At 35.6% G+C, this 22,924-nt stretch overlaps 1 protein-coding gene across 1 annotated transcript in view; it reads right to left on the reverse strand.

Annotated features, from left to right (window-relative positions):
* LOC126975624 (uncharacterized) overlaps nucleotides 1-22,924 on the reverse strand; it is a 77,069-nt gene that overhangs the window by 12,620 nt on the left and 41,525 nt on the right. Inside the window, exons 2-8 of the mRNA XM_050823627.1 lie at nucleotides 14,312-14,952; nucleotides 10,683-10,892; nucleotides 6,004-6,117; nucleotides 5,311-5,485; nucleotides 5,030-5,140; nucleotides 1,048-1,149; nucleotides 387-542 (exon numbers count right to left, since the gene is read on the reverse strand). Of these exons, the coding sequence (XP_050679584.1) occupies nucleotides 387-542; nucleotides 1,048-1,149; nucleotides 5,030-5,140; nucleotides 5,311-5,485; nucleotides 6,004-6,117; nucleotides 10,683-10,892; nucleotides 14,312-14,952 (1,509 nt within the window). The remainder of the gene's footprint in view (nucleotides 1-386; nucleotides 543-1,047; nucleotides 1,150-5,029; nucleotides 5,141-5,310; nucleotides 5,486-6,003; nucleotides 6,118-10,682; nucleotides 10,893-14,311; nucleotides 14,953-22,924) is intronic.

Raw genomic sequence — 22,924 nt, forward strand, 5'->3', positions numbered from 1 at the left:
TTAGAGTACCAAATGCACGGATGCCGGTGAGCACGTGGGAGAGGTTAAGAGGTTAACACCAGGCTCCATATCAGCACTGGTTTGGTCTGATTCCATAAATTATGTTCTAATAATTTACAAATATTAGCAAGTTTTCAATCACGTAGCGAACATTACATGGCAAGGGAAATTAATAGTGCATTATAAAGACTTAATAATCAATATAATGTAGTTACAAGTATTGTTATTTATGGAATTGGTGTCCTCCGGTGTCGCCCGTGCGACTCCAGCATATGTCATCTATAACTCTGTATGTAGTTACAAACCTACCATGGCTGACACCGACTCAAAAAATAACAATAATTGTACAACAACATTTATCTGTGCTCGCGAAGGACTCGACTCACAGGTGACGTGGATCTCCAGCTTGGTGGCGGGGATAACGGCCGAGGTGTAATTGTCGCTGTGGCTGAGTGGAGTCCGCTGGTGTGCCTCGCATACGAGCGTCGCGTTGTGGAGCTCTCGCGCCGCTAACACCACCACGTAGGATGACGTCACGCCTTCTGTACGACACATCACTTACTTTTTATTTTATCTTTATTCTATTCGAAAAAAATACAGCTAGATTATTAACAAGTAGGTATATAATTAAGTACTGAAGGCTTATTACAAATTTTCACTTATAGTTATATAAATAAGATTTAAATTTAAAATAAAGGAATTGAATAAATGTCGTCAGGAAAGTAACACTTAAAATTAATTAGGTTAATCACACGTATGTTATTAAATAATTGATTATAATGAAAACAAGGAATTGCTTAGCTTGGTTATTCACGCACGTTTAAAAATGTATAAATTAAAAGTTTCTTAAGGCCATGTACTGGCCTATTAAAATAGTCGACATCTATTTCTATTTCATTCACACTCATTATCCGACGATATTGCCACAGTGCAACTATAACTTATACGAACTTTATTGTTTTGTTAATTTTACCTTTTACTAGACATTTACCACTAATTGAGGATCTCTAAGATTTCCTTTATGGTGAGGTGATAAAAGACACTCACCGATGGAGTGGTCGGTGGAGTTGACCTCGAGGTAGGGCCGATAGTCCAGCGACGGCTCCAGTGGTACCAACTGCCACACCAGTTCGGGCGGCGGTACGCCACCTGCACCACACGGTCACTATCATTGTATCATAGTTACTACTGGTATGCACAATGTAACAACCTGATATTGCAAGAACACTATTTTTTGGATTTTTACATATTATTAATTTAGAATTCACATGTGTATCCTGAGCTAATCAATCTTTAATAAATCAATCACTTATATTATTATATCTTATATTTCATAAATAGTCCCAAATTAGTTCTCTGCCGTCCCGAGAACCTCGGAGACAATATCCATACTGTTTGAATAATCGTTTTGTGCGGCGGTCACATTATATTTGGGTATTTACATAAACTACTGACAAGTAATGGAACGCACCACTTTAAGACCTGATTTACTCCTAACAATATTTCAAAACCAGTGGGCTGATTATGTAAAACGTAGCAGTAGCAACAACAACGCAACAGCAGTAGCAATGCGACAGCAAACACTTCGTAAATGTCGCTAGAATTCGTATAACGCAAGCCGATTGCACGTCTATTGCTCGCCTTTCGCAGAGCGCAATTGTGCCATAGATACTACCGCCACTGGACAGCAATAAATGAAAACAAAATAATCAGTTGGAACTATAGGTACTTTTTAACTTCGCCTTTGGTACGTTCCTTCAGATGGATCCTTGTCTGTGGTTGAATTCAAAGAGTGAAAGGTTCACTGAACTTCTGAGTACAGCTTCCTTCTGATTTCTGGTTGTGCTTTGGAGTAAGCAATTGTTGAATTTTAATTTTGGACAGTAAGCTAAAACTGAATTATAATTCAGTAATAAAAATTCGTACGTTTCCTGTAACTAACATTTTCTTGTAATAATTTTAATTGAATATTGAGTGTCACAACGCCGTTGTTGCAGTTGCTGCAGCACTTAATGGAGCAGCCAATCCTTGTCAAAGGCGTTGATTTGGGAGCAAGATCAAAAGAAACGATCACGAGTGGAACAATCTCTCTATCGGGCTAAACGCCCAAGGCAAAGGCGCAACAAAAATTGGCCAGCGGTGGAAGGGTGTATGTATACTTTTTCTAGTTCTCTAGGTTCTGGTTTGCTCCAGATGATAATCATGATTAATTTTTAAATAATGGGTGGACTGAAATTCAAGACAATAAATTAAACTTCTGCAAAAAGGCGAGAAGCTTCTAGCACTGGTGGTGGGCGTGCTACTCTTGACGATTTGAATGAGTCAGATTTTTATTTATCAAAAATCGGCAAGCTTCTTGTGTTTGGTGTGACATGTATATTGTGACATAATTTGCCTATTTGGATAAGCTGTTAAATAATATTTATTTGTGTACTTGCACTATCAAAAATGACACTGCATTTCCCTTTTCTATTACTCATAAAAGCATGTTCATGGTTAATTTTTAACTGTATGAATCTATTATATGTATGTATGTAAGTTACTAAGCAAATCAATCAAGTCATGATGTGAACAATGTTTTATTACAAAAAAAAAATAGTTTTTTGTGTATGTAATGTATTTAAGAAATTAGTGTTTGAAAACCTTCATAACATTCACAGGTTTCTTCAATACAGTGCAGGACTAAAACACAGCCTCCAATCTCTAACACTGTTTATTTACTAGTCTTTTGAATATGAAGGTATATGTGCCTCTAAAAGTAAAAGCCATTCTTCGAAACTACTTATAATAAAATTAACATTACAAGGATCATAATACATTGATTTTTTATTTATTGTAAATGAATTAGGTAATACATAATACAAATAATTTTGCACTACATACTAGATATTTAATGAAAACCTATTATACCTTCAAAGGTGTTTATGGTATTTCACATAGATAAATTTACTGTTTAAAAATTGCTTAATTAATGTATTTAAAAAACTACAATTAACTTACTCGTCAAATACCTAGGTGCATTTGCAAATTAACAAACACTTTGCGACAGGGCAGAGGTTGTTGCTTTTAGACGTTTCATTTTGCTCGGCTTTCGCTGTCGTATTGCTGTCAAGGAAGCTTACGTAATACCAATTTGCTGGTACGAGTATAACTCGAATGCACTGTTTAGTTCATAGATTGTCCGATAGAGGGTGAACTAAGAGCTTGTTTGCTGTCTGCTCTGTACAGTCCGTTCACAGTTATTTTACCTCTGACAGAAGTCATAATGTGTTTTATTTATGTTGGTGTTCCTGTCGAGTCGTTCTGTAAAGTTCTTAGCGGTTTACTTTAATGTTTGTGTTATTTTATCCGATAATAGGCCGAAAATAATTCAAAGTAGCGGAAGAAATATTATGTAATCGGTGTGTAATTTCTGTGAAAGAGAAAAACAAAATAATACTGCTTTAATTCCATTTGCAAATGTTCGTCAACGATTGGCTGCTGTTAAAGATATGTAATTATCCTTAAATTTTTTCCCATTTTTTCTGGAAACTTGATGTCTTAAAGAAAGATCCTTATGGAAATGCCTGACACTTCACACACACAATATGAAAGAGAACATTTCAATGTTAATAAACGTTAGACGTAGTTATTTCATAATAGCTGATGCCCGCGACTTCGTCAGCGTAGATAAAGGGGTTTTAAAAATGATGAGTGAGTTTGCAATTGAAGTTCCGGTTCCCGTTTTCGCTCCCGTTCTCATCATTTTATATGAATCTTATTTCGAGGAAGATTGCTATGGCAAACTAAACCTACTATTTGAATAGTTATAGCTCATCGAAGTGAATTTCAGTTTTACACAAATCCCGCGGGAACCATTGATTTTCCGGGATATATGTATCCTATGTCCTTTCCCAAACTCCAGTCTATCGCAGTACCAAATTTCATCAAAACGGTTCAGTAGCTCCGGCGTAAAAGCGTACAAACTAACTTACATTCACATTTATAATATTAGTGGGGATGACAACTACAAGCTGGTGATCGTTGCTCTACGCTTCCCCTAAACAAATTCAAAATTTAATATAAAAGTATTTTTAAACTGTTTGTGCAAATTTTGTAATATGTAGAAGTTCGATCATTATATAATTTCACAGCATAACTGTCAAACTATGCGTAAAAACATTATCTCATGAAAATATTCATAAAGAAATAAAATTGAAATTTAAAAATATTAAGGGTCCCAAATGCAAATAAAACTATCTCTCAAGTTGGACTAAACTACACTCCATGAAGTAATTTCCATTAAACTCCGTTAAATATATATATATATATATATTAATGGCAGAAATTAAATATAAGAAATGTGTAACATAAAATTAAAACTATCATTACGTGGAAGCGTACCCAGAATACTGCATTTCTGCGTTGGTTAGCTAGGCTGATCCGTTGACCGAAATAGCTGCCAGCGCTTGGGTTTCCAGTAGCCTTATTGAGGCGCGAAGATAGTATTTTCAACATTCTCCGCGCCTCTGGGCCCCACCAACACCAATAAACCAGAGCAGTGTTCGGCAAACTTAATAGCCAAAGAGCCAATTATTAACATTATTACAATAAAAAAAAGTATGAGTAAGTCAGGTTTGTATGTTATTGTTTTTAATGTTAGGAAGGCATGATTCTAAGTTCTTATCAATAAGACGACTGTATCAGCGTATAGTAAGAGTCAGTATATTCCAAGCGTTGAAAATGATCATGTCTTCCTTCTCCAAGTCATTCAAAGCAGACCACTTGTGTTGTGAGCTAAGATCACATATTTCCGTCTCCAATTTTCGATTCAACACAACAAGGTTCGAATTTAGACCACCATATCTCCTTCTTTTTGAATCCAGCAATTGTATTTCAAAGCTGCCATTGTGCCAGAGCCGCACTTGAAGAGCCAAAGAAACACATGCGGCTCTGGAGCCGCACTTTAGCGACCACTGAACTAGAGTGTGTAGGTATGCGAGGAGCGGGGTGGAGTTCGTGTGTAGATGTGGGGGAGAGGATGCCGTACCTTCGGCGACGCATTGCACCTCCAGCTCGGATTTGTCGCTCACCGGCACCCACGTGTTGCCTGCGTCCAGCCGGCGCCCGTCTATCGCCAGGTATACCGACCGCACCGCCTCTGAACACCACAACCAGCCAAACATTTAACAACAGCCACCAGACATTCTATTAGAATATAATAATTCGTATGAGAATACTATGACATGGCAACAGTGTCAGATCACAGATGTGCGAAAAATGCCAATAAATGACCTCCAGTAGATCACAAGTATATAAAATCGCGCGCACCATAGATGAGCAGGCGCGTGGGGAGCCCTGCCACTGTGTCCCCCCCATGGTCTCGTCCGGTGCAGCGCCAGAGTGCGGCGTGCTGCCGGCCGGCCCGCGGTATCACCACGGCGCCATCGCTCAGGTAGGGGGCCTCCACCGCCAACGCCCCACTCGTCCTCTCCAAGCTCACCACCTGCACGGAGTACATCACATTGTTTGAGGGTCTGTTGTTGCTCTTTGAGCACATTGACGACAAGACAGGATATTGTTAATTGAGCATATTACTGCACCTTGCTGACGAGTAGTCATGGCACATGTTTAAATAATCAATTAAAGGTTAATATAATCTCAGCTGTGTTAAAATATTCCAAGTGTATGAAAACTAACTTACACCGGGCTGTACAGCTCCCTCAAAACTCAACTTTAATAATGCCTGCTTTACATCCTTCAGGCATGATCTTCGGTGACCAATCCTGCTCTCTTCAACGATTTCATCAACGTATCCGTGGACCAGGATCTACATTATTATAATTGAGCCTTCATAGGTTGACCGCTGGTTGTGTGCTGCGGGTAGGTGACGCCGCTCTGCATCACCACTTGCAGCTCATTCCTCACAGTAAGTGTCACGCACTCACCTAGGCGTCCTTATAGTAAGCCCAGGTCGGTCACGGTCACGCAGCTTATTCCTCACAGTAAGTGTCACGCACTAACCTCGGTATCCTTGTGCCATCGCAGGTCGGTCACGTTGTGTGTAGCGGGCAGATCACACACGATGCGCGCGGGGCTCTGCGCCTCGACCACCAGTTCGTGTTCCAATTTGGGGGGCTGACGAAGAGCAATGTATTACTTTATATTATCCAAGTACTATTACACATTAACAAACATTTCTACTGATACTTCCGTTTTGATTTTATGTTCAATAGAAAGTTATTTAAGTATTATCTCCATGAGTAACAAATTAAAAAAGTATTGAAAAAAGGTTTATGATGTAGACAGTAGTAGGACAGAACAGTGGGGATACTTCTTAAATTAAATCTCGAACTTTTCTATTCAAAATGGGCTGATAAGGTCCGACAGCCTGGTCGCACCGTTTCCAATGTGAGGTATCATTTATGACGGGTATAAAGTTAGTTCGATACTAATACTTAATATAATTACTAATAATTACGCTATTATTATTAAAGATTAAATATTTTTATTAAACATACTAACATACTTATTCAAAATAGACCGTAACAAGCTGCATTAGTATAAACTGCGTCGTAGCTATTGCGCCCACCTCGGGATAATAGGGACAGTTATGTTCTAAGTTAAGAACAAATACAATTTCAAAACATATTTAAAGTTAGAGATTAAAAAAGTTAATTGAGCGCTTTTTGTCTCTGGCTACATGTTGTCTATGCCCGCTCGGTAAGCGCCGTGCAATCCTAATTTACTGCTAAATAAAACCAAAATTCAATAATTATTTCGTTTATTTTATTTTGGAGCCCATAACGCTACCAATTTATAAAGTCATTTTATACTATAAACGTCCACAGAAGACTTACAAACTCGACTTTAATGAACAGTTGGCATAAACTACTGTACCCAGTCCTGGCAACAAAAAACTAAAGAGTGCTTACACTTTGAAAGAAACGCCAAAATTTTATGTCATCGTTTTTTATACGTAGCCTAAGACCGCTTCCGCACTACGTCCGATCCGAATCCGTGAAAACACGGTCCGGAGTAGTCGTAGAACTAATTCTATGGTAGTTTACGCACTAGATCCGGCTTCCGTCATCCGTTAATCTCCGTACCGGAGAAGATTATTGATAGGTCGAATTAGCCATAGTATTATTTGTATGAACGCTTGCGAACTGCATTAGATCCGAATCCGAATTAAAGGGATGTGTAGTGTTGGTCTAACTTCATAAATACTTATAAGTAAACAATAATAAATATTATCTCATTAAGTACTGAGTTTTACTTACCTTAACGTGACTGCAAACATTTCTTCTGGCGTTATACATTGTCTAAATTTTATGTCTTGTGGCAAAATATCATTGCAAAATTCTATTATCTTTTATGTGATGTAAAATAAAATCGAAAACGGACACACGCATTCGGTATTTTTAAAATTTCCTGTAGTATTGACGTAACACTGCGTGGTGATTCTAAAAAAAAATTTAAATGTCGGTCCACCCAGAGAGAGTGAACTCAGAATTCTTTACTTCTTTAGCGCCTTCGTATGTACAATTGCATTGCCAGAAGGTGACACCGATTGAGGATGCTGTGGCTCCGCGTAAAATGCCGTATGCAAAAAAGTGGACCCTAAAATGCTTGTAATTGGGTTAGAGATAGGACTAGTGCGTAAGCAATATCCGAATTCGGTCCGAGACTTCTATACCTGTATTTTCACGGATACGGATCGGACTCTGATCGGACGTAGTGCGAAAGCGCTCTTAAAGTACTTACCAATAGTAACTAGTTTTCAATTTCGCACTTGTCCGATCAGAGTCCGTTCCATATCCGTGAAACACTATCGGAAAGAATCGTGGAACTATTTCTACGGTTGACGAAAAAAATCGAATGACGAAAGCCAGATCTAGGGCGCAAACTACCATAGAAGTAGTTACACCATAGCTAGTAATATTACTGGGCAAATGAGACTTAACATCTTATGTCTCAAGGTAACGAGCGCAGTTGTAATGCCGCTCAGAATTTTTGGGGTTTTTCAAGAATCCTGAGCGGCACTGCATTGTAATGAGCAGTATGTATCAATTACCATCAGCTGTACATCCTGCTCGTCTCGTCCCTTATTTTCATAAACAAAAAACTCCGGACCGTGTTTTCACGCATACGGATCGGACTCAGTATTCGCTAATTAAAAATAGACCATTCTTATTCAACGAAACACGAAGTTTCGATTGAAGTTTCAGGTATTTCCTAATATGGTTTCATTCGTTTCGAAGTTTCGTTCCGAACGTCATTGTTTAACATTTCGAATTTCTAAACTCTAATTCATTTACGTTGCGAACGAAAATTTGATTATGACATTTGTTTGTTCGAAATTTTGACGACAACTTGACGAAACCAAAGGTTACCTTTTGATTTTTGTTTGTGTGAATTTTGTTGCAAAATTGCTTTGAATGGCTTCAAGAATGCTTTTAATCGAGGCTGCTCTACTTGAAGAAAAGAAACCGGGGCCGCTTGCGCAATTGATTTAATATTAGTGAAATTTCCAACTTAGAGTTTGTAAGAAAATGAAATAAATTAAAGCTTAAAATTTTACATAAGTTATGTATAAGTACCACCCGTATTGATATTCCCGAGTTGCCTCTTTCTGAACTCCAATCTGAAAGAAGCAGGCGGGTTCCCGCTTAATCACCTGCTTCTTTATCTCAAGGTCTGCAGGCAGTGAGGCAGGTCGAAGACCATGAGCTGCATTAATACTACTGTTAGAAAGGATAAAGGTAGAACTTTATCTTACTTATTCCTTTCTTAAATTGTTTTTAATGACATTTATAATTAGTTACATTTTTGTTTCTTTTTCTAGTTTCAGTTAATTTTATTTTATTATAGCTAGGAGTAGGCACTCAGACATATAAAGTAAAAGGTATCGCTTCATCATCGTATGGTATGTGGATGGTAGGCATTGAATAGAGGCGATATTAAAAAAAAACATATAAGTATATCATTGATATTGACTTGAAACTTTCTGAGTATCGCGCTTGCGAGGTGTGTTAAAAACACTTTAAAAAATAATTTATTAGCACTATAATTGTAAACTATTTTTAGAAAACTTTTTAAAGAATTCAAAGGATAAATCTAAAGCACTAAGTTGACATGTTTACATTACGTATGTAATACAGATTTATGGTTGTCATTAGTTACTTCCCATCGTTGGCATGAAATAGTACTCTTCGAATTAGTCGGATCAAAACAACGTTCATTTCAATCGTTCAACATTCGTTCCGAACAACGTCAACATATACTTTCCAATTTTGGTACTCAATCAACAAGATTCATAATAAATAAACAAGGCAATGTCTAATTACATACAATGTAGTAAAAAATCGTGCCAGTGAGGGCGCCATACGAAATCGGATCTAGTTACATTGTGATAAGAGTTAAATAGAATGTTCCCGCCATTCTGCCCCAAGTTTATAACTGCGGAAGTTAATTGACTTTGCTTTACTAAGTCCTTTGAGGGCATTGAGATAAAATGGTTTTAAAATTAGTTTTGTGGAGCGGAGTTTTAGAAATGTAGCAGCTATCCGAGGCTCATTACCGTCGTAATGTCGCTGTGGAAGACGTTTAAGGTTTGCGAGAGCGATGGCATTTAGCACGCTCTGCAGGATCAGCTAGACTCACATTCCGAAGTAGAATGGAAGTCAGGGAGTTACTCATAGTAGCCAATGTTCACATGTATTTTTATGAAAATAAGGGATGAGACGAGCAGGACATTCAGCTGACTGTAATTGATATGCCCTGCCCATAACAATGCAGTGCAACTCAGGATTCTTAAAAAATCTCATAAATTCTGAGTCAGCTTGAGACATAAGATGTTAAGTTTCATTTGCCCAGTAATTTCACTAGCTACGGCGCCCTTCAGACCGAAACACAGTAATTAGCTTGCACATTACTGCTTCACGGAAGAAATAAGCGCTGTTGTGGTAGCCATAATCTAGCCGGCATCCTGTGAAAAGGAGTCTCCAACTGGTAACTACTGGTACTAAATCAATGATTGGTTTCGAATTCAATTACAAATGATCTCAAATACAAAAGGGATCACCGAATTACAAAGCAAAATTTTAATTTAATAATAAATTTGTCTATGAGTTCGATTCTTCAGTTAATACGAAAAAAATGCCGGTTTTGATCTACAAAAGCAAAGAAAGAGTTATTGTAGATAATATATATTGTAAATATGGAGTTGGTTGTGATCTTAACGAAGAGAAACTGTTAGCTGATGAATGGATACAACTGCAGGCAGCCTTTGATTTTATAAATTGCTAGAAAGGCAAGCGAGGATACGGGAAAGTTAAAGTAAAAATATAATAATTTAGTGATGACATAGCAACACACAGATATCATAACATAATATAGAGAACAAAATAAAGGCCGGCAAATTTTGTATTGTCATTGGATACCACATCGTATTGACAGCAGATGTGGACAATGCGTTGTATTGTCCACATTCGCTTTTGTAAATCACAATCACTCAAAGGACTGCAAGCGAGCTTCGCATACCTTTGTTCAAAAATTTTTAAAAATTCTTTATTCAACTGGATTAATGCAATCACTTTGAATTTTTGTCAGGCTAGATGCTAAATATACTATGACTTGTTTTGACATAACACAGGTGATTACTATATTAATGACAGTTAAGTTAAAGTAGAGTGTGTCACCGGCGTGGTGGCAGGCTCCCTCTCGCGGCGCGCATCTTCCTCGCGCGCCTTGTCGCGGGGCTCGTTCTTCATGACGGGCGCGGGTCTGATGACGAAGGAGTCAACGTGGGAAGAGGCGAGCGAGCCGGAAGCGGCGCCCGGGTCTCCAATGGCGTCCCGCACGTCACCATCGATGTTCAGGATCGTGACGCCCGTCTTCACACGCCGCGGCTGATACACAACCACAATTATAGTCGCAGCAGCAAGCTACATAAGCGGTGGCTAGCATTTCTTAATTAAAATAAATATGTATTAATACAGTACATAGGGCAAGACATGTTTCACCTTTCGCTTATGAGCTCGAACATCACCACAACAAAACACATTTAGATTTACAAAAAAAGCGTGTGTGTCAGCTCCGACGCAAGACTGTAGTTAATCCTCAATAACGATTGTCTTTGAACAGGTACTAAACAAAATCAAGTCCAATGGAGTCCGTTACAAACAGACATACAGTAGAAGCTAATATAAGCGTATTAATTAAAAAAATATAGATATTAATAGATATTAAAAAAATAAAATAACTTCATAGTTAATAGTGATTTTTCTTGTGGTCATGCGCAATCTATCGAAAAACGTTATTTATTTATTTTGAATAAATCGGTTACAACACCAATTACATTAATCAAGTACATTATACTATTGCTAGAAGTTAAATGCGAGGACATACAAAGTTGGAGCAGCAAGTGCACCAACATCTCAAGTCTATAAGTAAATAGATCACAATCAGGTCGGGCTTCTACGAGGTGATTAAACAATTTCAAGACTCGCGGCACGGGCGCCGCAGTGCGCGCTACCGTGCGACACGCGGGTACCGCCAGCAGACGGTGATTTCTACTACGAATATAATTGTTAGGTGTATACAATCGAATCAGCTCATTATGAATATCAGGGGCATCTATTAAGCCCCGGCTAACATTAAGTAAGGTAGTTGCCTGGTCGAGAGCCCGTCTGGTTTCCAGAGTTTTATATCCGAGGCAACCGACGAGATACGCCGTCGGGTACAAGTACGGGTAGTAACACAGTGTCCGCTTATACAGGAAACGCAAAAATGCTTTTTGTACTTTCTCCAGCATCCAGCAAGGGTAAAGCAGTTGTATTATATTGATGCTGTGGAAATCGCGCGCATTCCTTAATACGAACCCTAGTCTCATAAAGGACTCTTGAGTGACTGTTATTATATCGTGGTCGTGTGATCGTGTCGTGCAAGGTAAGCTTTTGGTCAAATGTCACACCCAGATCTTTCATAGAATTTTGTCTATTCATTCATATTCATTTATTTGCTATTAAATAGGGTGGTAGGTACAAATTTGGTCTTACAATAGCTTAAAGTATCTCCTATTTAGCCATTACCAATAGAATGCAAACTTGGTCTTGGGCAAAAATTTTATTACAATATAAATTAATTTATTTTACATAACACAAAATTATAATTTTTTACAATACAAAAAAAAATTAAAGTCAAGATAAGAATAATCCAATTAGAATGCAATGTCAAAATCCTCTTTGTGGTGAAAAAACTCTTCGAATCCACTAATTTAAATCCACTTAGAATGCAATGTGAAATTTCCTCTATGTGGTGAAAAAACTCTTCTAAAGAATAAAATGTGTTTTGAAAAAGCCAACTAACTTTCGTTAACTTATAAAGTGCAAAGGAGAAACTGTTTATTTTGCTACAAACTTTACATACTTGATGTTTCCAACTTAGATCTCTATCGATAGTCACACCAAGAAAATTTGTACTTTCTACATGGGTTATCATATTTTGGTCAAAATATATATTCATCGAATCGGAATTGTCAATATCATTATTTCTTTTATTGAAATGTATGTATGTCGTCTTATTAAAATTTATCTGTAGATTATTTTGATTAAGCCATAATATTTTTTTTATTGTGTTATTAAGTTCTGATTCGTGGACACGTAATCCATATCGTTTATCTGTGGTAACAGTAACAGATATATCATCCGCAAATAGGACCGCTTTGTGGGATGTTACTTCTGGTAAGTCATTAATGTAAATTAAAAAAAGAAGAGGGCCAAGCACACTACCCTGTGGTACTCGAAATTAATTAACTTTAGATTCTGATTTAAATTTTTCCGGTGCATGATTCTCACTAACTTTAGTTAGCTCAACATATTGAGCTCTGTTAGACATATAGGATCTTATCCAACTCTGTGCCAAACCTCTGATTCCATTATGTTCTAGCTTAGATAACAATTGTTCATGAGAAACGAAGTCAAAGGCTTTTGACAAATCAAAAAATAAAGCTGAAGTATAATTATTTTCATTACGACCAAATAATATTTTTTACTAAATCAAAACAAGCGTGTAGCGTTGATTTTTGTCTTTGAAACCCGTACTGATTTTTTTTATTAATATCAAACTGATTAAAAAATTTCATTAATTTAGCGTGAATAATTTTCTCGAAAACCTTAGTCAGTGTGGATATGAGGGTAACTGGCCTGTAATTATTTACATTACTTCTATCACCTTTTTAAAAAGAGGTTTTACTATTGATAATTTTAGTTTTTCAGGAAATACACCTGTTTGTATTGATAAATTAATTAAAAACACTAGAATGTTACTTAACTTTTCTTTTCAAGCTTTAATTACCTTTGTGTTTATATTGTCGTAGCCTTCTGAATTAGTATTCTTTAAACTAAACTAACAATTGTTTTTAAAACCTCATATTTGTCAGTAGGACACAGATATATTGAACTACTAGCTGACCCGGCAAACGTTGTTTTGCCATATAAATTGTATTGATCTTTTGCTTGCTAGTTGATAAGAGATGGCGCTAGTTGTATTCATTAGTAACAATCACACTTCTTTTATGCTTTGTATAATTCACACTATAGTTTTATAAATTATAGCCTATATGTTAATCTGGTGTGTAAGCTATTAGCAGTTATTTACAGTACCTAAATATAACAATGATAACACATCAATAGAAACATCAAATTACAAAAGAAAAGAACTAGGCAAATACGTATATGAAAAGTTACATAAATAAAAAAACCGTATTGCGAATTTTCGTATTCATTTTGTTGTTCATAATTTTAGTTTATGTACAGCAATCATCTGGAATGCTTGCTCACACCATCAAAACAGGAAAACATGTAGACACGACTGATATTGTGTGAATACCGTATAATTTATTCTTCTATTGTTGCTAAGCAGATAACTTTGAAAATCATATTATGATTGTACTGGAAATACACGACGCTCTCCAATCCATTGAAAACACGAGTACCCTGCAATGATTTACATTTTAAAGGACACACCATTAATCTGGGTAATGATGCAGCAGAAAAAGTAGCCTAAACTAAATACTTAAATACTAAATATGAAACCAAACGTAATACCCACTTAACACAATAGAAAAACATGCAAACAGTGATGAAGGCAAACAAAAAATGAATTTCAAGGGCAATCAATAAGGCTTGCCCGCCACCTGATCATAATAAGTTATATGATACTCTCAGTTATAGATATTATAATGTGTCTTATCTATGTCTCCTTAAAATTTTTCCACTATATTGGAATAAATACTAAACGAATAATTTGTATTATAAAAATTTACTACCTTATAATGGTCTTCCTCATCGCTGCTGCGTTTTCTTCTGACATCTTCGTCATCGTCATCTTTGGAGTTCAGATTACTACTTTGTACATTTCTGACATTTTGTAATTTCATTTTTTCGTCTAATAGATCATTAACTTCCTTAGCGTTGGAGCCCGGAGAGATGATAAATCTACTTTGGGGATTACTTGTCAAAATATCTGGTTTTACGAAATTATTTGTCTTTATAGAAAATGGATTCTGTCTTTGATATTCATTTTCTGGCGTTAAGTAGTTCAATTCTTCTGAGTATCGATCGATAGTAATACTAGCAGATACATCTGGATCATCAGGTGTAACAGAGATGCCACCATCTTCGGCACTAGTTTCGGGATCATCGTATTTAAAATCAGTCCTTTCTATATCTCTTATTTCTACATCTGATTTATCAGTATCAACAGTTTTATAAAAATATTTACTCTGTTTTGTATACGTGTCATGTTCGTTGTCTGTATGTATGTTCAGGTAGTCGTTGTATCGATAAGGGTCGGAGTCTCGAAGTGGAGGGTAGAGGGGGGCTTCGCGGAACAGTTCTGCGTCATCAGGGTGCGCGGGGGATGCGCTCTCCGAACTGGTTGGTTCTAGAATCACAGCGGAGAAGAAGCCTGCCAAAAAATTGTAAAGATTAATCAAAAGTTATGATATTACTTCTACTATAACTATTGTAATAAATGATATTATGTTCTTTACTCGAAATTTAAAATTTCATTTGTTCACTGATTTGTGCTATAAAATAATCGCTCATGGAACCAGGGTTTGATTTTACTTAAAAATTCATTTGGTTAATAATTTTAAATTAATTTCCAGCTTATTGAGCATTCTGACACTCATAGCAAGGCAGCCTCTTTATTCGTGTTTCGACGAATATAATATTATTAAAAATTACGAAAATATTATTCTATGTATTTGGATCTCTTCGATTTCTATCAAGGTATGTGTCACAAACTTTCTTAAATAAATTTATTACTTTAGAGTTTCACAAATACACATAGATCATAGATAAGCAGAGGTCTGCAAGATTTATCATCGCGGGTGTGGAACGTTGACAATAGCTCTCGATCTTTTTTTGCGATATAAAAAAAACCTAGTTATTAAATAAAATGAAATTGAAATGTTGTTTCTTAAAAAGTAGTTTTTTTTGATAAACTGAGTATTATAAATAGTTATTTGCTTTAAATTGATCGTAATATTTCTTCTTAACTAGATTTATTGGTTTAATATATCCTACTGATTGATTAATTGAATTCATAGTCATGTTTATATCAGCGTCATGATCACTTACAGAGACATTTTTGAACGACAGAAATATCGTCCGCAATGGGGCCTCATTTGTATTTTTTAATGTTTATCATGTTATTAAAATTAATTCAAAATAGACACGACCCACAATCACTTCTTTGGGGAACCCCATACTTATTTAATTTATGGTCAGACCCGTGTGATTTTATCTCGTTATTTTCATCAAATTTCGTGATGCCATATTGAGATCTGTTAGGCAGTCAAGAGGTGTTCCTCTTATACCATGAGCTAAAAGTATGTAATTAGTATAGAATATGTTAGTCTGTCGCAAGCCTTTGAAAGTTTAAAAAATAGGCCATTAGTCGTAAGCCATTTTTCACTCATTACATTATTGCTCATTTATCCACTTGGAAAGCTGGAAACTAAACTTATTTAAATATAAATTTATCAAGACCTAAATGTCAAATTCTCATATCTTATACAGAAAAACATTATGTTACTAAGCGAGGTCTGGTCAGGACTGCTCAGTGTCGCTGGGCGCTGCTGGCCAAGTCTAGCTGTCATTATTCCTAAATCTCTTGTTTTCGCTTCATCTCACTTGTGAAGCGACTGCATAGTGAATCCTGTGCGGCCCTGTATCGCATCAGGGCGTATCACTTACTATCAGGTGAACGTCTTGCTCGTGTCCTTACGTCTTCTCATAATAAACATTGTTAAAAAGAAAATGTGCTTCTTTCAAATTCATATAATATTTATTACTTTAGCATCCATTAACATGTCTGTTTAAGCTTGCTTTCTGGATCTACTAGATAGTGAATTATGCTATCCTCTGGAGCAAATTGCATGGCTCACGTATCCCTGAATCAGTGGTAGAGGTGTTGAGATACTGGTACGGGAGACATCAAGACGAATTATGTGAGGTAGGGCGACACGACGGTAATAGTGCGGGGTTCGTCAGAGCGGACTTACCTCCCCGGGCCTTTTTAAAGTGTATGTCAAAGACCTAATAGGCGGGCTGAGGAGCACTGAAGACGGCTACCATATCGTTGGTGTTTGCTTTAAGAACCTGAGCTATGCGGATTGCCTCAATGAGATCGAGGCAAAAAATATGCACATGGATGTACTATGCTTTTCTGAATCTTTTGTAAAGTTAGGAGATGAAATTAATATAGTTTTAAAAAGTTACAGGCTTGCATCTTCCATTTTCAGACAAAAAGAGGAAAAAGGTGGAGTTTGCATCTTCTTAAAATACTCAGTAAAATTGAATCTACTGCCTCCTTGCAACGAGTTACCCAAGAAAAAGTTTTTGACTGCTGTGGAGTTGAACTTTTAAAAGTGGAATGTTATGTTTATTTTCCTTTACTGAACTCCTGATTCAAATATTAATTAAAAGTTTGAGAGACTCAATATGCATTCCAAATCGGAAAATTCACTTACAAGTGCTACATTTTGTTTAGTGGATCATATTTTAAAATATTTTGACAATAAAAACTAACTGTAAATATATACAGGCGTATTTTTTAACCTGACCAAATAATTTGATTATGTAAACCATGATATTATATTATTAAATAAGTGAATAATCTTGTAAAAAATGGAGATTGCCGTAATCCACTACGTTTTAAGCAACTGATCGCTTTCAAACTTAGCCCGAATATACTTCGTGGCTAATCGCGATACTGTAATAACTACTATTTCAAACTTATGTCAAATGACTGCACGATTCATACTAAACTAAATTAAAGACCCGCCTCATATTACGCAGTATTTACATCCTCTTTGGTCCATATTGTTGTGACAATGATCCATTGTTAATATTAGTACCAGCCTGGCGCAACTCTCTAATAAACTCTAATATGTATGGCATTGCACTAAAACTAATGGCGGCAAACGCTTTCTCGCTCTAACTTATATTCGACTCTTTTCTTTGTTTTGGTTTGAGTGTCATGTGACATGTCATTCATTCAAAATAAAAGTGACTGTTAACAATAATTTTTGGTACGAATTTTCGTTTTCTTTTACTTTATTCGTGTATTATTCAAAGTAATGTGCTTAATTATTTATATAATAAATGCGTTAGACTTTCTAAGCTATACCATGTAATAAAAAATGTGTAAAATATGTGGTTTAAAATCTGGCTGGTTAGATGGGAGTAACAGAATTTTCATGGCTAAATTCTTTTTGGATAAAGAAAGGTATGAACTTATGAACAAATAATAAGCTAATAAAGAATGCGTAAAGTGATTAAAAGTGATAAAGCATTGATTAAATAAAAATTATAATCTATCTATAGTGTTTGACACTTTTTATCGATTGTCGATATTTTATTTTAAAGTATTATTAAATTTATTTTTATTTATTTCATTTTTATGGTATCTATATTTTTGATTAATAATTTTGTTACCTTTAAAATCCTTTTCATTATATTATATTGTGGTTATGATGTGCACTAAAATATTTATAGCCTAAAAATTAGGGTTAAATAACTTCTGCTAATATGTATTCTGTTATAATTTCAGATTCAGGACCCTCGCCTACGACTTTATTGCAACATCTGAAAAACGAATACCAAAGAGTTTCTAAACCGAAACTACAAAACAAAACAAAAATGTTAATAAAATATTAATTATGTTAATTGTTTTTTTCTTTGAGATAACTAAAACGTATCACTTAGTTTAAACTAGTTAGACTTTGCTTAGGTCAATATTAAAGTTAACAGAAGAGAACCTTAAAATTAGACATTATTTATATTAATTTATATATATATTAATTAATTATCGATAAAATTATGTATTGATTCCAACCCTATATATTTATTATATTGGCAGCTCTGATATTATGTCATTAGTTGATTATGTTGGTATCAAGTTTTAGTGCAATACAATACAAGCGACATTTCTCATTATTATGTATGGCACTCCCGTCTATTGAACGTAGTGTTTAAATTCTCTTTGATTAGTACTAACGCGACCTCCGCTCTGTTTGGAATGAAAAGTATCAATTTCCATGCAAGCACTTCCGAGTTATATAGAGAGACATATACCTTTAGATATTTGATAGTCACTTTCTATAATAAAATTAATTTCATGATTATTATGTGAATGTTGAAATACTGTTTGGTAAGGGCGATCGGTGAAAGGTCGTGTGGATCTGTGAGCCGCTCTAGTAGTAGCTCGAGTATATTCAAGTTCAAATCCAAAAAAATCTACAAGTCTGGATGAAGTACAAAAGTTATAATAGCATTCAAATGAGTATAATAATATAATAATAATGTTTCTAAATAATTTATAAATAATAATATTAACAATTAATTATTTAGAAACATTAATCCCAACTATTTTTATCATTCAAATAATCTTTCAAATTATTTATTTTTATTTATTTATTTATTATGGGCCTTAGATGTTAAATTATTTTTTACGATACATTTAAATTTTATAATTGGTAATATTTTAATATCATTTGGGAGTTTATAATAAAATATAACAGAATAACTCAACACTAAACTTTTTTTCCAATGAATTCCTTGAACGCATTTTATAGACTGCTCGAATTGCCCTTTTCAGCTTTTCTTGCAGCGCAAAATTTATAGTAAAATTAATAATGAACTTCATTGTAACAACAAGTTATTGATTTATTCTGGATGTTAACTCACAAGCTTAACTCATTACAGCTGACGATATCTGCAGGTTGCAAAGCGCAGTCGCTCGACAACACAAAGATAATTAGACTCCGTTTGATAGGTGGGCACGTGTCCACAAACCTCAAGAGAACTTGTTTGTTCACTAATTAGCAATCGCAACCGTCGTGCCGAGCTGTTCATTAGACAAGTTTCTAAAGTTTAACTTTCCGTTTGTTTTTCAAATTCAAATATTTTTATTCAAAATAGGATGTGACATCGCTTATTGAAAGTCAAAAAACTACCACCCATTCCAAAATTAATGCCTCAGGCCTGAGAAGAATGGGAGCAACAAACTCAACGGGATTTTTTTTCCATCAAAAATATGTTTTACAAATAAAGTAACATTTACAAAGTAACAAAGTAATATTGTACAATTAAACTTATTATTTAATAGCCTGAGGGCGGTCGCTCCATTCCCAATCTGTGGTATCATTAAGAAAGTCATTCATGTTATAGTAACCCATACCACACAAACGTTTTTTAACAATTCTTTTGAATAACATCATTCTTTTGTTTTGAACATTTTCTGGGATCCTGTTGTAAAAGCATATACATCGCCCCACAAAAGACTTGCTAACTCGACTTAGCTGAGTAGTGGGCATTATAAGCTTATGTCTGTTCCTGGTGTTAACATTATGGTTATGACAGTTTCTCGCAACACATGAACACACATTACATTATCAAGAATATATTGAGAAGCAACAGTCAAGATGTTAATTTCTTTGAATTTTGCTCTCAATGATTCCTTAGGGCCTATGTTATAAATAGCGCGAATAGCCCTCTTCTGCAGCACAAATATTGTATTAATATCGGCAGCGTTGCTCCATAGGACATAATATTATGGAAATAACTAAAGTATACTAGTCGCGCCGTATCTATGTCAGTTAATTGTCTAATCTTTTTAACCGCGTTTGCTGCAGAACTAAGTCTGTTCGCCAATCCTTCAATAGGGGGGGTTACTGTAAGCTCGTGAATGTAATAACATTTCAAGATTAAGTGAGCTGTTTGACTATACACAACAGAAAATTTTTCTCTAACTATGATGCTGTCCTTCAGAGTTGTTTCCTGGCTGATGATATCAGTACCTACAGTGAACTCGAAAGTCGGATACGCTCTTGTGATTCCTCGGAAATGAATACATTCAATTTCAAGAAGTGTAATCAAAAGAAGAACAGATTTTCAATTTTTAAGATTGTGGTCGCGATTTCCGCATACTATCAGTTGACACGCAATTTCGTTTGTTTTTATTCCATTAAAATATCATCGCCGGACCGCGCCGTACACAACACAAATCAGGAGCACCATTGCTTTCAATGCAAGAATATGATGATGATGCTTGTTATGAAGTACCAGCTCCTACACTAACAAGGAGTTAGCACAAAGTAATTTGTAACAGCACTCTTTGTATCACTGCAGATAATACTTATGTATGACAGTCATCATCATTTCAGACGTAAGACGTCCACTGCTAGACAAAGGCCTCCTCCAAAGATCGCCAAGACGGTCGGTCTTACGCTGCCCTCATCCAACATTTTCCGGCGATCTCCTCATTTCTGATTCGATCTCGCAGGGAAACTCCGAGCATATCCTCTCTCTCCATTGCCCTCTGAGCGACAATGAGCTTCCTCATAAGGCTCATAGCTAGCGACCACGTCTGCGTTCAGAATGTCATCACTGGCAACACACACTGATTGAATACCTTTGTCGTCAGACACAGTGGTATTTTGGACAAGAAGATTTTACGGAGCTTCCCTACCGCTGCCCATCCGAATTAGATTAACCTATAAATTAATTAGGTAATCTATTTCCCGAAATTATACCTGCGCAACTGGATTATTTGTTTAAGGTAGACGTACTCGTCAAGAATTTCCAAACAGTTCCCAACTAGGAATAGGTGCAAAATGGGCATTAGACATAATGTTCGTATAGTCCATATTCATTTTGATACCTACTCCTTGGGAAGGTGTATTGAGGCCATCGAGCATATGGCTTAAGTCTTCCATGGTCTCTGCCATGATTAAAGCTCGTCTATTATTGTGACATAAGTAATGCATAAGTTCTGCATCTCTGCACCCACCGTTTGCATCAGGAGTCTGTTATAAACCAAAGGAAAAAGTTCTTTAGAATTGCACCAATTCTTATATTCAGATAATATATTATACTAGCTGACCCGGCAGACTTCGTACTGCCCCAATCGATAAATAAAATACCTAAACTTTTGTATAAAATAAACTTAAAACAAAAATAAACAAAAAGGAATCATTCTTTATAAAAATAAACGAATAAAAAAAATGCTCGGTAAAATGAAATTTTAATAACACTCAATTCACGATCACGTGACCTGTGCGATTTATAAAATTACAAAAGATATCATTTATATTTTAAAACTACTATCATACAAGTATTTATTACTTATGATAGATTGTCGCGCTGAAAAGCACGTTCTCATTATGTATTGTTATTTTCCTCGCTAGAGAGCTCTAGCTATAACGCGTCCGATCGCTGCTATTTATAGGCACGCTCCCGCCGACCCGGCCGACCGGAACCGCCGTAAGCGCTACGTCCCGCAATTTTTAAATCTGTAATATCTTCAAAAATATTCATTTAAATCATATGCTGTAAAGGGCCATATAGATCTATATTAAATCAATAATGTATTTAAGGTATTTAATAAGATAAGGATTAATGCTGTATTGGTTAAAATCGCTTCGAAAATAAGCCATTATTTGTCGTAAAAATTAAATGACAAAAAAATGTTATTGTGGAATCCATATAAACGTATACCATAGCAGAGTTTTCTGTAGACCTTTTCAATGTGTACAATACTTAGTACATTACTTTGATAAATCTCGTAGGGTTCAGGATGCGTTTGCAATGTAAGCGGAAATAATTATTTACGATATCACATTAGAAACCTCAAAAATAACAGTATTTCTCCAATATGTAATGGATATTATTATACATATAAACCTTTCTCTTCAATCACTCTATCTATTTAAAAAAAACCGCATTAAAATCCGTTGCGTAGTTTTAAAGATTTAAGCATACATAGGGATATATGGACCGAGAAAGTGACTTTGTTTTATACTATGTAGTGAAGACAAAATATTAGGGACTAATGACCAAGTTTCAACCTACATAATATAAAGCGAGCGCTCATCGCATACTGTCCTACATTATTTCAACTTACAGTGAAACTAGAATGTAAATCCTATTCAAATCAACGACATTTCGCAGCAATTTGACAACAATTTGAGTTCCAAGTTAAATGACCCGCGATGCAATGAACGTCTCGTGTCCGTGTGACGTCACATGGCTGACTCCACATTCAGAACCAGTTCTGCATAATTCTCCAGTTGCACCTTACATGGACTCGAATTTATGATGGGCGTTAGGCTTGCTTTCATTCATAGCTAACAAACATTCTTCGCGATATTTCAGTGTCTCACAACAACAACAAATAGGAGATCTATATTGTTTAAGGCCATATCGCTTACTCCACATACAGAACCTGTTCTGCATAGTTCTGCTACTGGATCTTACATGGACTTGAATTTAAAATTATAACTTATGTAATGAAAACAGATGGCTGTTCAATATTTGGTTTCAATTCTTCACGAACATTATAATTCGAATCATTATAAGTATACTAGAAA

Source organism: Leptidea sinapis, chromosome 2 (assembly GCF_905404315.1).
Source record: "Leptidea sinapis chromosome 2, ilLepSina1.1, whole genome shotgun sequence".
Lineage (NCBI taxonomy): Eukaryota > Metazoa > Arthropoda > Insecta > Lepidoptera > Pieridae > Leptidea > Leptidea sinapis.